The 16,157-nt window shown below is 36.7% G+C and overlaps 2 protein-coding genes across 2 annotated transcripts; both read left to right on the plus strand.

Moving 5' to 3' along the window:
• The first annotated feature begins 1,864 nt into the window (after nucleotides 1-1,864).
• LOC142543337 (uncharacterized) lies at nucleotides 1,865-6,885 on the plus strand. The gene is made up of 5 exons (XM_075650541.1): nucleotides 1,865-2,265; nucleotides 2,680-2,817; nucleotides 2,918-2,964; nucleotides 3,174-6,154; nucleotides 6,488-6,885. The coding sequence occupies exons 3-4, from the start codon at nucleotides 2,940-2,942 to the stop codon at nucleotides 5,903-5,905; spliced, it is 2,757 nt and encodes a 918-aa protein (XP_075506656.1). The 5' UTR covers nucleotides 1,865-2,265; nucleotides 2,680-2,817; nucleotides 2,918-2,939; the 3' UTR covers nucleotides 5,906-6,154; nucleotides 6,488-6,885.
• Nucleotides 6,886-14,217: 7,332 nt separating this feature from the next.
• Nucleotides 14,218-15,757, plus strand: LOC142541668 (uncharacterized). Its single transcript, XM_075648142.1, has 5 exons — nucleotides 14,218-14,557; nucleotides 14,635-14,741; nucleotides 14,841-14,988; nucleotides 15,082-15,276; nucleotides 15,368-15,757. Exons 1-5 carry the CDS (start codon nucleotides 14,327-14,329, stop codon nucleotides 15,596-15,598), a joined length of 912 nt encoding a protein of 303 aa, XP_075504257.1. The 5' UTR covers nucleotides 14,218-14,326; the 3' UTR covers nucleotides 15,599-15,757.
• The last annotated feature ends 400 nt before the right edge of the window (nucleotides 15,758-16,157 follow it).

Below are 16,157 nucleotides of genomic sequence, written 5' to 3' on the forward strand. Positions count from 1 at the left end.
ACTATATCATTATACTACAATTATTAAATCCCCACTTTTATAAGTGAATATATATATAAATTATATGTTTATTTAGACAATAGCGTGGCTCTTTCTGTTGTTCTAAATAATACATATAGTTTAATTAACTTAACAACTATATCTTACTTTCCGCATCTAATTTTTACTTTACCGCAACAAAATTTTAATTTCTGTAGTCCTTCAAAACATGACTTCATATTTTGATTATGATAAACTAGCACTGACCCACCCGCCGACACCCACACCCACACACGATTTCTCTCCGATTTAGTCCATTAACTGTCACAAACTCATGGCCAGAATTATCTTCAATAGTGAATAGGTCCATGATCAATTTCGTGCTGAAGATCAATCAAGTAATTTTACACCGTTACTCGATACCTTTATCAGTTTCTCAATCGCTTATAAAACATTAAGTGTTGCTGTCGGTATGACCTAATACATAATTTCTTATATTTGATACTTGCTTCCTAGAAAAAATTCGACATGAGTTCTTTTCAAAAGAAAGCACCAATTCACACACACAATTCATAAAACATCAGTCAATGAACCATAATACCATCCAAAGTCTTCTAAATCGATGAACCACAAAACAAACCAAAGTCTTCTAAATCGATGTACCAAAATACATACAAAAAAAAAAAGAGTCTCGCACATTGCACAATGACACAGTGATACAAAAGACATTATAAAAAAAATCGGTAGAAATATAAATACATAATGCAACCAAATCATGTACGCCTTATTATAAACCCACCGACACTTGCTTCATTCTCTAGCTCCAACAACCTCTTAGGCCTTCCAAAAAAAATAACCAAATAGTTCACATTTTGCTCGATTTCTAAAAAATACATAAACACAATATTAATAATATGTGAACTATATAACAATTATGAATGATCATTGTGCAGTTTTGCTATTCTTTTTTTTTTTAAAAAAAATCGAACCTAATTGTCATTTGCGGTAGGTTAGTATTTTTAAAAAAATCTTGGCATGTATAATTAGTTTGAAGGTTTTGAGCAGTTTCTGGCGGTTGGAGTTTTTTGCGGGTTTTTAATGAAAAATGCTAGAATATATATTCAAATTTATTCGGAAACAACAACATTATAATGTTTTACAAATATAAAATATATGTTTTGGAAACATAAAATATAACTCAAATCATACAGAGATAAAACTAGATAAAATAATAATCAATATTCAAAACTAAGTTATTAATTGAATAACAAAAGACACTCCCAACAAAAATGACACTTACCCTATTCTGTCTTTTTTTTTTTACTTTCAAACTTCAAACAAATTATTTGCAGTAAAAGAAATAAATACTCTAATACGAAACTAATATGAAGAAGTTAAGAAGAAGATGAATTTTCTTTGTATGGGTAATAATTTTGAAGGGATTTAAGATATATTAAATGATGACTTCTTAAGTTGAATATGATGTTCACAAATTATTATAATCATATGTCAAATATTATGGCAAGCGGTTAGACGGGTCAGTTTGACGTGGTTCTTGACAAAAAAAACTGAACCATTTATGCAGTGCATTTTATAATTACTATTTTAATCATGGTTTTTATAAAAATATTAGGAGAAACAGTGCGATGCAATTTGGTTCGGGTTTTCGGACTGTTAATAAAAAAAATTTGATCACCCTAATAACAATAAAACAAAATTTATGTGGGATGACAACAAAATTTATGTGGGATGACAATACGATCAGAATTACCATACGGCCTTTTTTCAGTCTCATGAAGCTTTTGTAATAGTCAATTTTCATTCCATAATCTCTTTGTATGTGAGCATTTAAGCTGTGAAAAACATATAAATAGAACACAAAATATAAGCTTTTAAACTGCGAAGAACTTAAAAATGGAAGTGAGCTTACAGAGTACGATTGGAAGAGAGATTATGAGAAATCGGAAATTTTGAATTCCACCAAGTGAAAATTTTCTCCAGAAGATCAGATGCAATTTTCGAACATATAGAGAGCCATTTTCTCAAAATTTTGGATGAACGAAGAGAAGAATCGAGGAAAAACGATAATTTTGTCGATGAACACATCCATCGTTTGATACCAATTAGCAGCCAAACAAAATAATCGGGCACAACACAAATTGGACCAAAGCTTAATTCCTGGAATTGAAGTTATGATGAATCCCGCGTTGTAGATTTGTGAAGCCAAATACCAGAAGAATTTGGGAGAAATCCACTCAAAATTACAAGCATTTGGAAGAAGCAGTGGTACGTAATTTTGTCTGACAATATCCTACAGACATTAGTCGATATTGGAATTTTCTATTCCACCTTTGCTTTGTATTAGTTAACAAAAACTATTTCTTTATGGCTCCATCGTCAAATATTAGTTGATGCTGCTCTCCACATGCTTGATAAAGTGTCCAAGAGAAATATACTTAGTAAATCTAAGCAAAAGAAATGGACATAGTTAATATTTTAACAAACATATTAAAACTAGCATTAATTGAAAGTTGTGTGTTTGCACTTGCAGCGATCACTAAGTATATATATCATCATTTTTACTCCACTTCTTTACGGCGATTCGTCGAACACTTTCCCAGCGTTCTGTAACCAACCATCCTGCCCACCAGTGGCCGTCCAGCACAAACACTACCAATTTTTTATTATTATTAGAAATAGCGTATCAGGAGCAGTAGGAATAGAGGCATTAGAGGGAGTAGGCGCTAGCGTTTTCTCTTACTAGTAAAGGGGCTCCGAGCTTCATCTTTTGCTTCTCATTCGCAGTCCTTAATCCCCGTGTTTGTTCCTTCAAGAAAGGTATGAATAGATGCCTGTCTTCTGGTCATTTCTTAGGGTGTGGGTTTTTTTTTTTTTTGAGATCTTTTTTTTTTTGATTAATTGTGAAAGGAATCTGCAGGTTATAGCTCAAGTACAGAAGAATGAGGGCCCTTTCGATTAATAGAGGTAAATTTTTGCAAAATCTTACCTTTTCCGTTCCTTTTGTGTGGCAATCAACATGTATTTTTTTGGGGCTCTTTTTTCCTTTTTCAATCGAGTATTGTAAGGTAGTTCAATGTTTAATATTGTTATGAAATTATTGGAGTCATCGACTGACTTTGTTGAATCTCATATAGCCTTCAATTGTTTTTCATTGTATATATGTGTTGGCGCAGGGATAAAAAATCAGCTTTACATGAGATGTTTCTTCCTCTGTGACGTTTGTAATAGATTTTCATTTTCAAGTGATGGATCCTCTTATGATGGAAAAAGCTCTGTTTCTCTTGTTGATAAGGAAAGTGAAAGATCTGCCAACGAGCAGAAGTATAGTTTTTCTCTGAATGCTGCAGAAGGTCAAAACATTAGAAAACACGAAGCTGTTAGACAAGTGGTTGAGAAGGTGTGTGGAATTCTAGAAAGTGGATCTTGGGGACCGGCCCTAGAGAAAGCTTTATCGTCTTTTGATGATAAGCCTCAAGTGGATGTGGTGATTGGAGTGTTGAGGAGAATGAAGGATGTTGAGTTAGCTGTTAATTATTTTCGGTGGGTCGAGAGAATGACCAATCAAGTGAATTTTCCCGAAGCTTATTATTCACTTCTCATGGTAATGGCTAGATGTAAGAAATTTGATAGGTTTGAACATGTTTTGGAGGAGATGAGTCTTGCTGGATTTGGTCCATCGTATGAAACATGTGTGGAGTTAGTTTCCAGCTGTGTGAAGGAGCAGAAATTGAAAGAGGCATGCAATATTATCCAATCTATGAGGAAATTTAAATTCCGCCCAGCATTTTCTGCTTATACAACTGTTATAGGTGCTTTGGCTGCAGGCCATAAGCCTGACTACCCAGATCTCATGCTTGCGCTCTTTCATCAGATGCAGGAATTAGGATATGAAGTTAATGTGCATTTGTTTACAACTTTGGTTCGTGTATTTGCTCGGGATTGCCGAGTTGATGTTGCTCTTTCCTTACTAGATGAGATGAAGAGCAATTCCTTTGATGCAGACATCGTTCTCTACAATGTGTGTATAGACTGCTTTGGCAAGGTTGGTAAGGTTGATATGGCATGGAAGTTCTTTCATGAGATTAAATTCCATGGTCTCACGCCCGATGAAGTATCGTATACCAGCATGATAGGAGTCCTCTGCAAGGCTAATAGATTGGATGAAGCAGTTGAGTTGTTTGAGCAGATGGAACTGAACAGGAAAGTTCCTTGTGCATATGCTTATAACACCATGATCATGGGTTATGGGTCTGCTGGGAGGTTTGATGAAGCATTTGGTTTGCTGGAGAGGCAGAGACTGAAGGGGTCCATTCCATGTGTGATTGCATACAACAGTCTTCTTACTTGCCTTGGGAAGAAGGGAAAAGTAGACAAGGCCTTGGAAATTTTTGATGACATGAAGAAAGATGCCATGCCCAATCTCTCTACCTATAATATTCTTGTAGACATGCTTTGCAAGGCCGGAAAAGTTGACGCAGCTTTAGAAATTCAAAATGAGATGAAGGCAACAGGCTTGGTTCCAAATATAATGACTGTTAACATTATGATTGACAGGTTGTGTAAGGCTAATAAACTCGATGAGGCTTGCTCGATATTTGAAAGCATGGATCATAAATTTTGTACCCCGAACAAAGTCACATTTTGTTCATTGATAGATGGCTTGGGAAAGTCTGGCAGAATAGATGATGCCTATAGATTGTATGAGCAGATGCTAGATTCTGATCAGATGCCAGATGCAATTGTATACACGTCCCTAATCCGAAACTTTTTTAGGTCTGGAAGAAAAGAAGATGGACACAAAATTTACAAGGAAATGGTTCGGAGAGGGGTTTCTCCGGATCTTACACTCCTTAATAACTACATGGATTGTGTTTTCAAAGCTGGTGAAACTGAAAAGGGAAGGGCTCTATTTGAGGAGATTAAAGCTCAGTTTACACCTGATGCGCGAAGCTATTCAATACTAATTCATGGTCTCATAAAGGCGGGCTTTGCTCGTGAGACGTATGAACTATTTTACTCAATGAAGGAAAAGGGATGTGTGCTAGATACACTCGCTTACAACACTATTATCAACGGATTTTGCAAATCAGGAAAGGTGAATAAAGGTTACCAACTTTTGGAAGAAATGAAAGCTAAAGGCCACCAACCAACTGTAGTTACTTATGGTTCTGTCATTGATGGGCTTGCTAAGATTGACCGGCTAGATGAAGCCTACATGCTCTTTGAAGAAGCAAAATCAATTGGTGTTGAGTTAAATGTAGTGGTGTACAGCAGTCTTGTAGATGGGTTTGGAAAGGTGGGTAGAATTGACGAAGCATATCTCATAATAGAAGAAATGATGCAAAGAGATTTAATGCCAAATGTGCAAACGTGGAATTGCTTACTTGATGCTCTTGTTAAGGCAGAGGAAATAGATGAAGCTCTTGTTTGCTGGAACTCAATGAAAGACTTGAATGCGACACCTAATATTGTAACCTATAGCATCCTTATAAATGGTCTCTGTAGGGTTCGAAAATTCAACAAGGCTTTTGTCTTTTGGCAGGAAATGCAGAAGCAAGGGTTGAAACCCAATATAATCACCTATCTCACCATGATATCCGGGCTTGCCAAGGCTGGGAATATCATGGAAGCTGATAAACTCTTTGAAAGGTTCAAAGCAAATGGAGGCATACCTGATTCTGCCTGCTATAATACAATGATAGAAGGTTTAAGTGTATCGAATAGGGCGACAGAAGCATATCAGCTATTTGAAGAAACTAGGTTGAAGGGTTGTAAAATTTATACCAAAACATGTGTGATTCTTTTGGACGCTTTGCATAAAGCTGAATGTCTTGAACAGGCGGCAATTGTGGGTGCTGTGTTGCGAGAAACAGCCAAGTCGCAGCATGCTTTCAGAACCTTGTAACACTAATTGCACTTGATATTTGTTCGGAAATTGAATTTGTTCTGGGTCATTTGTTGCCATCGCCAATACAACTTATCAATGAAAGATTGACGACTAGCTCGTAAATGTTTCTCTATACCATCAATAAATAGAATTGTTTAAGTTGGCATGCAAGGAGGCATTTCTTATTCCAGTTAGAACCAGAGATCACAAATTCAAAAATATATGCCCCCATCAACATGGATGACCAAGGAACACGTGGCTTTTCAGGTAGGATTTTCAATTTGGAATTACTTACTACTGCTGAAACTTCATATTTTCAATTCTCAAAAAAGGAAGCCATTCGACTGCTCGTTTTCTTGAAATGAAATTAGTTGTTTATTTCGTAACCTTCATCATTCAAGCTCGAACTTATATATGCTGCTACTGCTAGTTCAATTACATTCTTGAAGATTTCTTTCACATTGAAATGTATCCATGAACATCAAACAAATGAATCATGCATCTTTTTTAGCTTCTACTTCTGTTTTCTATCATGATTTTCATTTTCACTTCTGATTTCAAGGATTGATTAGTAACCTTTGTTAATCTGTTCTGTGGTAGTCCAGGTGCCTCACCATGTTTTCTTTGCTCTGATGTTCTGAAGGCCAATATTCGACCAAAATCGGTGTAGGATATGCAGCCAAAGTTATATGACAGAACCTGGTATGCTCGAGAGACGCTCCCGGGAACTTTTTCTTTGATCAATTTTGTACATGATTTCCTAATATTAAACACGAAAGTTGCATCCGCAGATGATCAAATGCGTGTATGCAACGTTGTTTGTTTAATATTATTGAAAATAATTGTGGAAGGATCAAGTGGGTCGCATTTGAAATGCGATTCTTGTTCGTCTTGTAACCATGAATATCTTTTGTATGTCTCTCAAACATTAGTGTATCACCGAACTAAATTTCAATTTTAAAACAATGAAAAGTTGATCTATCATTCATTAATATTATCTGACATACAAGTTTTCATGATGATCCTCTATTTTTAAAGTTACTTTTTTTAGTTACTATTCTCTTTTTACAATTATATATACGCATTTTTTATTTATATTTGATTTTATTTCATATCATTTCTATTTAAAAAATTAACAACTTTCATTTATTTTTTTTTATAAAAAAACTATTCTATTTTCTAATTTTTCTATGTAACATATATAATAGGAAAAGGAAATGAATCATGGCTCTCCTAGTTCTGAAATATTTACTCTTTCGGACATCTTTTAACATCAATTTTATGTAAATTACTTGTCAAATTTTGTTTTAAAGAAAGAAGGGTTTTTTTTAAAAGTAGTTTAAATTTAAATTTTTTTTTCAAAAATAATTTAAGAAAAAAAAACATTGCAGTTCTACGGTAGAGCACCGTCCGCGCTTGGTAAGCCAAGCGCGGACGCTGCTCCACCTCCCACGTGTCACTATTCCATTCGTCCAATCCTTATCTCTGTCTGATTCCTTTTTTTTTTCCTCCTCTTCTTCTTTCCTCCTCTTATCTTTGCCCTCTCATTCTCCCATTTCTCAGTTTTTGAATTCCTCGCAGAAATTTTTTTTACACGAAATTGAGAAGATCTACAGCATAATTCAGAATGACATATAATCGAAATCCAGAAGATCCTAGTGTCCTCTATTTACAAGCGATACATATGTCATCAAGAGTGTCTTCGTTAACCGTTGATGATATTGTCAAAGTGAAGAGGTCAGACAATTTGATTTGGAAGTTATATACTGATAATTACTTACACAGGCGTGTACTAGCATATTTAAATCATATGGGTTTTTATGGAGTTTTAGAATGTGGATCACAAGTTCTTGATAATCATTTGATTACTGCACTTGTTGAACGTTGGCGACGCGAGACACACACGTTTCATTTTACATGTGGTGAAGCATCAGTGACATTACAAGATGTTTCAATCATATGGGGTCTAACAATTGATGGTGAAGCATTAACTGGAGTAGATGTATCACATAAAGTTGAGGAATGACAACACATATGTTTGGATATGTTGGGATTTTTCCCAGCATCAAAATATTTGAAAGGTGGTCATCTGTCTATGACTGCACTACATGATCATTGTATATCTAACCTTGTTAATGATGAAACTTTAGAAGTAGATGTTGTGAAATTTAGTCGTTGTGTTGCGTTAATGATTATTAGAGGAATAATGTTCCCTGACTATCAAGGAGGGTCATGTAGACTAATATTTTTGCAACTGCTACGAGATGATAACATGAAGTCTTATAGTTGGGGTAGTGCAGTTTTAGCATTTCTATACCGTGAGTTGTGTAACGCGTCACGTATAGAGAATACTACAATGGCTGAACCTTTATATATCCTGCAGGTATCATTAATGTGATGTGATTATTTAACACAATATTTTGGTAAATGTTAATTGTTTTTTATAATTATAAGCAGTTATGGGCATGGAGCAGGATTAAATGTGTTAACTCCAATCGAGATGGGTTAACATTACCTCCCGTTGATCCGGATGGTTTCATTCCAGTTTCTTCATATGATGCACGGTAATATTTAAAAATTATGGTGGTAATATCGTATATATCTTGTATACTTTTTTTATATGTAATTTTTTTTATAATTGTAGGTGGATATATGGATTTAGTTACACACATTCGCCAACACATTCTGTAAGAATTATAAGGGATTCTCTAGATCGTATGAATAATAATGAGGTATTATAGAATGTTAATATGTAATAGTGATTATACGAAGACTATTTTGTTTTGATTGATTAAATGAATATTAAACGGTATTTATTTTTTTTCAATTTAATTGGAGCGTATACCAGAAAAATGACATAGATGTGAAGACGATTATTGATTCATACGACAACAGAATATGGCGATGTGTTTGTCCCCTTATATACTTTGACATCGTGGAGATGCATCGTCCTAATCGGGTAATGCGACAATTTCGAAGACGTCAATCAATTCCAGGGTCTGCCGTCGACAATGACGATATGCATAATATCACGAGAATAGGACATCGAAACACCGATTGGAGAGATTATCATAGGAATTCAATTGAGTTGTGGAATAATAGGCTGAGATATGTTTTTAAAGGGGTGCGACACGGGCGATCGATGCAAACTGACGAAGACTACTTCCAATGGTACAATCGAATAACTGTGCGTACCATATCACCTGCAGTTACTGTCATTGGTTTTCAACAACATCCGTACAATACTTTTGTTGGAGAAATTAATGTTCAACAAAATTTTAGTACGCCTTATCCGTTTTCGCATCAATCATCATTAGGATTGAGAAGTGACATGGTTAGGCAACCAAGTGGGTTTGCAGGAGACTCTACGATTATTGCGTCAGTTGAAATGAATATTGCAGGAACCTCTAATACTCAACCTGGTTTTTTCAGTGATTCAGGGTTTGGTGACTTTCGTTCGTTTGGTCAGACGGATTTTCAGACTTCTTATTGGTCGAACACACAAAGTTTCACGAATTTGCTTAACGTTGGACCTCAGCATATTGTGCATGACACTCGACCACAGATGAATGTTATCTCCCCTATCACTTATCCAGGTTACTCAAATGAGGATATTCCTGAAAATGTAGGATTGCGTAGTGGGACAAGAAGATGCAATCCACCTGATTGTGGAACAGGTAGCCATTTGTATCATTTAATTATGACGATGATTCTTCTAATTAATTGTAACTATAAAATTTCTATTGTTGTATATTTTGCATTGTTGCATCGTCTAAATTTTATTATTTCTACAGTATAGTGTTAATAAGCGAAAGATAAGATGAATAAAAGTGCAGGACAAAAAACACAAATAGACAAAGCTGAAATTAAAAATATCCGCATCTCAACATAAAAATATACACAATCGGAAGATAAGATGAAAAGACATAATTGACGTCCATGTCCTCAAATTTGTTGTTCTTCTTTTTAGCCTGCTCATCTGCGATAAGTAAATTAAAATTAAAGAACCACAAACTTTAGTACATGCAATGTCTCCAATGCGAAGTATTAAAACAATAAAATCATGAGATCACATACCTCATTCAGCTAGCATCATGAATAGTTGATCACGAGTCATCCTCGTCATTATCTGGTGGTGGCACTCCCGATGCATTCCCTTGCGGCTGATAGTCATACTGAAAATTGAACGGAGGAATGAACGGCGGAGCTGGAGGGATTGTCCCTGGGTAAACACCCATGTGGCCCATCGTTGTCTGCAGTATGGACTCGATATATGCGAAATATTCATTGTTGTTCAAGTTAACTTGTTCTTGATGAGCCATGAAGGCAAGAGTCTCATCTACTTTGTCATTTAGGGTCCGTCTGTGGGGTTGTGGGCGACGCGGGGCGGCGATGCTCGATCCACCTGTATCTCCCTCATCCGTCATGAAGTCTAGCTGTCGTTTAGCGTATTTTCGCTGCAAGTCCTGTCCACAAATGGGTTTCATTGGTTGCAACCACTCTTCATCATCACGGAACACAACCCCAGCCATCGCACACAACTCTGATATGATATTGGGAAAGAAAAGCCCGATGTGTATATTATGAACGCTCATCAAAATCTGAGAATTGATAAGTTTTCCCACATTGATTGGGTAACTCTGAGATAAAGAATATAGCACCATGGCCCGCTCCTTTTGTACTTCACTTTTGTGTGAGACGGACATCATTCTCCTTGCCAAAAACAAATACCAAAGAGCATTATCGGCCGTCAGATATTTTTCATCAAAACAACTCGGTGACCCACCAACTGGTTTCCAGATCGCCCCAAGATGACACAGGGTGTCGATTATCACAGTATAATCAGGGTTAGCAACCAAAGCTTGGAAGGCGGAATCATCGACCTCGGGCGTTTCTAAAAAAGCATTGATTATACCCGAATCAAATGACACAAGTTTACCTCGGAAAAAGGCCTTAGCATCAGTCCTCTCACCCGCATTTGCATAAAATTCTCATACCACCGATACCACTGCCGCTTTCAGTTGAGATCCAAATTTTTCCCATCTGCGTCTCTCCAACCCAACAAGAGGCTCAACGTATCGATCCTCCTTTTGTCTACGAAATCCCCACTCGGTAATCGGGTTTCTATTAATTTTGGCATGTTCATACCGAGCCTGCGCCGCATCACTAACAAATCGATTTTTATCAAACGAAGAAGAAGAGCCGGGATTTTCTTTCACTTTCTTGGGAGCCATGGTTTGAGAATGAGATGATGATTTGAGAATTTGTTTTGAAAATGAGATAAGGAAAAGGGGAAGAGGAAAGATAAATGAGAGAGATTTGGAGAGTAATGGTTTTGAGATAAGGAGATAAGGATAAGGGGAAGAGGAAATATAAAGGAAAGGGAAAGGGAGGTATGCCAAAAATCGTCCATTTACCACATGAACAATCCATCGTTGATAACTTGACCACCTGCATATGTTGGCCACGACTTGGTCTTCCTACAGTTGCAACCGAAGCAGTTTGCTCACGAACATCATATTTGGCAACACGATGTTCAGTAGATTTTTTCGCCCACTTTTCATACTTCCGACATGCATAATCTGACCACAGCTGATTTTCCTGAACCATACGACCACCTGTACTCACACGTGAAATAAAATATTGTACGCACCTCAGAAGTGTCAAGTGTACTATGGCAGATATAGGAAGTCTACGAGCACCCTTCAACACACTATTTAAACACTCCGACATATTGGTTGTCATCACCCCACGACTCCAACCACCGTCATGAGCCAAACTCCATTTTTCTTTCTCAATTCCAGCCAAATATCGGTGCGCCAAAATGTTTTTATGCTTGATTGTCTCATTTATTGATTCAAACTTACAAATTTTATTTTGTGTGTCTGCCGCCCAGCATAAATCTTTCAGATGCACGTCTTTGAATTTAGTGTTAAAGTTTGAACACACGTGTCTCAAACAAAAACGATGCACACCGTGTGGAGGTTGAAAATATGGTAGCTCTGCAGTTGCGCGCACGATTCCCTTATGTCTATCAGAAATAAGATACACGCCACTTTCACCACAAACAACATGTCTTCCTAGGTTCTCCGAGAACAATTTCCAAGAATTTGTTGTTTCTTCATCCACAATAGCAAATGCTAGCAGTAGAACCTGATTGTTCGCATCCAGAGTGACACCGATCAACATTTTGTGCTTGTATTTGGTATACAAGTGTGTACCATCAACACTAATTATTTTTCGACAATGTCGAAACCCATCAACACACGGCCTGAATGCCCAGAAAACATAGTTCAGTGTCTTACTCATTTCATTGTTGTCTCTGAGATGCTTCCACTCTACAACTGTTCCCGGATTATATTTGGAAAGAGCATACATGTATTTTGGAAGTAATTGAACGGAGCTCTCCCATGTACCATAAGCAATTTCCATAGCACGTTTCAAACTTTGTCATGCCTTCGTGTACGAGATTTGATATCCATATTTATCTTTCACATTTTCGATGATATACTTAATCTCGTACGAAGGATCACAACGAACAACTCCCAATAACGTATGTGCCACCATATCACTATTCAAATTCTTATGGTCTATATCAACAGAGGTAGATATACATGTGTGAGGCCCGCCATATTTTATTATTTTCCAATAACCAGTCTTGGCCTTCAAAGAAGCGCGAAGTCCCCATCGACAAATGGCCGTAGAAGAATTATTTTTACAACCTAACTTCCACAAACTGCGTGTGCTTTCAACGACACGGTACTCACGCCTGACAACTCTGACTGAATAATCCTTGACAGATGCAATAAGATCATTCTTATCTTTAAATAACATATTAACGCATAATTCACCTCTATCCGGATTGTAATAGATTGATTGCACTCCACAAGGAACATCGACATAATCAAGAGGCTCTTCCCCAAAAAAAATATTGAAAAATGATGGCATTTCAGAAATGTTTGACAGAAATGATACGGTTTGCCTCTGTAATGTGTCACGGACTCACGTGGTGGTTGTCGAGATGATGTCCTCTCATCAAGATTTGTAAAAGTATTCACTTCATCATCGACATTCACTTCTTCTTCTTCAGACTCGCTGTATGACATATCGGGTTCAGTATCAGTCCTCCAAATATCATCATTATTGGCCTGATCCGGACAACGAGCACTCGTATCTAATGTTGGATTCGGCCAACATGGAGCATTATTTTGTTCCGACGAGACATTTATATATTGGTCCCAAGGCCCACTTACATCATCGAAACTCATATTACCGAGTCCTTCAGTAACCTGTGGAACATAAGATTCTTGCTCTTGGAAACCACCATATGTAGACGTACCGGGTTGGTTATAAAAACCTGAATCGGATGCATGTGGAACATAGGATTCAGGCTCATCAAATCCAACATTATGCTCAATTGAATTTGCTTCAAACGTACAGATGCAAAACATGCATATTGTCACATTGCATTATAAACTGTAAAGCATCGTCATCAACGAGATTGATTTGATTTCATGCCAAGACGCTCTCTCCATGAATGAATACTTTGTTGACATCTTCAGAGAAAAATTCGCTTGATCGATTGCTAACATTTTATGCACAACTTCAACTAAATCCATCAAATTAATAGATCGTAATACTCGTATCGGTCTAACAAATGGAATGCTATATTCAATCGATCCATTATCACTAACTATATGACCATCAAAATATAAGAGTACGTCGATGTTAGACATTTTGTCAATGAAAATTGAGAGAAAATTTAGGAGAAAGTTGATAACTCATTGGTTCAATTTTTCATCAATTATATAGGAGAAAAAATGTAAAGATTCATATTTGAATTATTGGTCTTCACGTGATTTTTCAGAGTCTCAGCTTTTTAGAGTCTCAGCTTTCACGTAAAAATAATTTTGAGGCAGCGAATGTGTACGTAAACGAAATGAGCGGACAATAAAAATAGAAAAAAATTTTAAAAAAATATTAGCGTCCACGCGGACGCTCCTACGTGGAGCAGCGTCCGCGCTTACCAAGCGCGGACGGTACTCCACGTGAGCACCGTCCGCGCTTGGTAAGCGCGGATTGCCGTAAAACTGCAATGTTTTTTTTTTCTAAAATTATTTTTGAAAAAAAATTTAAATTTAAATTACTTTTAAAAAAAACCCAAGAAAGAAAGAAAAACTACGCCACCTGTAAATTAATTTTTTCAAATATTAAAGGGAAAAATAGAGAATCAACTTCTGACAAAGGACCGTTGTGAAAAAGTTCGTTTCTGCCTATTCATCCTCAATATTTCAAATCTCAAAATGACCGTTGCATAATCTTTTCGATTCCCTTTTTCTTGACTTAACACTATCATAAAGCAATCCTCAAATTTACTCTTGCTCGCAGATTCTCTCGTTCTTTCTTCCAAGTGTGTGTTAAATAAAAGCTTTCAAGAAAATGGCGCTAAGATCTCTTGATAATAAGCTTCCAATCACACAAGAAAGACCCAAAAAACAAGCGAAAGTCTCAGAGCAGATTCACAAGGAGAAGAAGCAGCAGCATCCTGAATTTGGCGTGAATAACGAAAACCAACACCCTTCATCGCTGCCGACTTCTACCGAAGTTTCCGTGGATTATATTCCTTCTGATAATCTTCAAGCGTTTCAAGACCCAGAAGTGAAGATCCAGGTTTTTTATACATAGTAAAATTCCCACTTTTCCTGTTTTGCTTGTTCTTGGTTAATTATATGGAAGTGGATTTTCAGAGTCTACTTGGAGGGTTCGAGTCAAAAGACTGGTTGAAGGTTTGTGAGTCACTGAATGATGTTAGGCGGTTGGCACTCTTTCACTCCACCCTATTGCTGCCAATTTTGTAAGTTTTAAGCTATTTTTTCTGAATTTTTTTTTTACAATTTAAAATTTTTTTTGTCGGTGTGATAGGATCTTCTTCGAATCGATATGTGGTATGCAGGGAAAATGTGGTTTTAGTAATGGTAAAAGCAATAAAGAATCCAAGAAGTGCGTTGTGCAAGACCTCAATCATGGCTTCTTCTGATATGTTCAAGGCTTTTGGTGAAAAGTTACTTGAATCCACCACTCCTGATTCCTTCAACAACTTGGTACGTTTAATAGATTGGTTCTGTTTTTCTTGATGCTCAGTGTTATGTTAATGGCAATTACAATTCTAAAGAAATTTCCTTGTTTTTAAACAGTTGCTGCAGCTACTTCTGAAAGCCTCTCAAGATAAGAAATTTGTATGTGAGGAAGCAGACAAGGGACTAAAGACATTGGTGGAGTTCATTCCCCCTCTTTCTCTTCTCCATAAGCTCGACACATATGTGGGGCACTCGAACCTCAAAGTCCGAGCAAAAGCCGCAATTTCCATCTCCAGTTGTGTCTCTAAGATGGTACAAAAACAAGAAACTGGTACCAAGTATATATCATATTATGTAACATTATGTGCAATCTTTGTATCTTACCTGTGCAAATGCTTCACAGGATCTCGAAAGTATGAAAGAATATGGCCTGGTTGCGTTGATTCAAACCGCAGCAAATTTGCTAAATGATAAGCTCCCAGAAGCAAGGGAGGCAGCTAGAAGTATTGTAACTTCATTGTTTGAAGCATTTACAGAGAATGAAGAAGAGAAGCAGGAGAAATGGCAAAGCTTTTGCCAGTCTAATCTGCCACCTATTCATGCACAAGCTTTGGTTAAACATGTTTCATCTTAACTGGAACTAGCTTGATTGATAAACATTTGGGGGTGATTCATGTAATTGACGTACTTTTAACTCATTGTGGGAAATTAATATGCTTCATGAAACCATTATTTTGTTTAATATTCTTGTGTTGCTAATGAAATTTGATCGGCAGTGTTTTATTTGACTTGATGGATGTGTTAGTACATTATATATCCTGAAACATTGTACTGTCACCTTCCAGGGCCAACCGCGCCGACAGGTGATAATACTGTAGTGCACCAAAATATGGCGAATTCCCTTTATTCTTCCCTCTCGAGTTGACTTAATCCTAAGTTTTTGTTGTATAATTATACATAATTCACATAATAATTGAAGAGAATTTAATAATTCAACTGAAACAACTTTGATCGTGGAATCTTATTCTTAGCACACTGGTGTGCTTGAATTCCGGCCAAAACAGCTGCAGGAAATGGTGTGGCAGTGTGTGAGTGGTTTCCACTAGCACAAAATTCAGCCGGCACCATCTTCCGCAGAAGAAGGGCGGCAGCAATCATCAATGACATGTTAGAACACACAACTATTACTCCAC

This window comes from Primulina tabacum, chromosome 4 (assembly GCF_025594145.1).
Source record: "Primulina tabacum isolate GXHZ01 chromosome 4, ASM2559414v2, whole genome shotgun sequence".
Taxonomy (NCBI): Eukaryota; Viridiplantae; Streptophyta; class Magnoliopsida; order Lamiales; family Gesneriaceae; genus Primulina; species Primulina tabacum.

What these genes read in the sequence shown, in the direction of transcription:
- LOC142543337 (XM_075650541.1), top strand. Translation starts at nt 2,940, where the DNA reads ATGAGGGCCCTTTCGATTAATAGAG. An exon ending in GGCCCTTTCGATTAATAGAG is followed by an intron (nt 2,965 to 3,173) that starts GTAAATTTTTGC and finishes GTGTTGGCGCAG; the next exon opens with GGATAAAAAATCAGCTTTAC.
- LOC142541668 (XM_075648142.1), top strand. Translation starts at nt 14,327, where the DNA reads ATGGCGCTAAGATCTCTTGATAATAAGCTTCCAATCACACAAGAAAGA. An exon ending in CTGATTCCTTCAACAACTTG is followed by an intron (nt 14,989 to 15,081) that starts GTACGTTTAATA and finishes GTTTTTAAACAG; the next exon opens with TTGCTGCAGCTACTTCTGAA. An exon ending in CCAGTTGTGTCTCTAAGATG is followed by an intron (nt 15,277 to 15,367) that starts GTACAAAAACAA and finishes AATGCTTCACAG; the next exon opens with GATCTCGAAAGTATGAAAGA.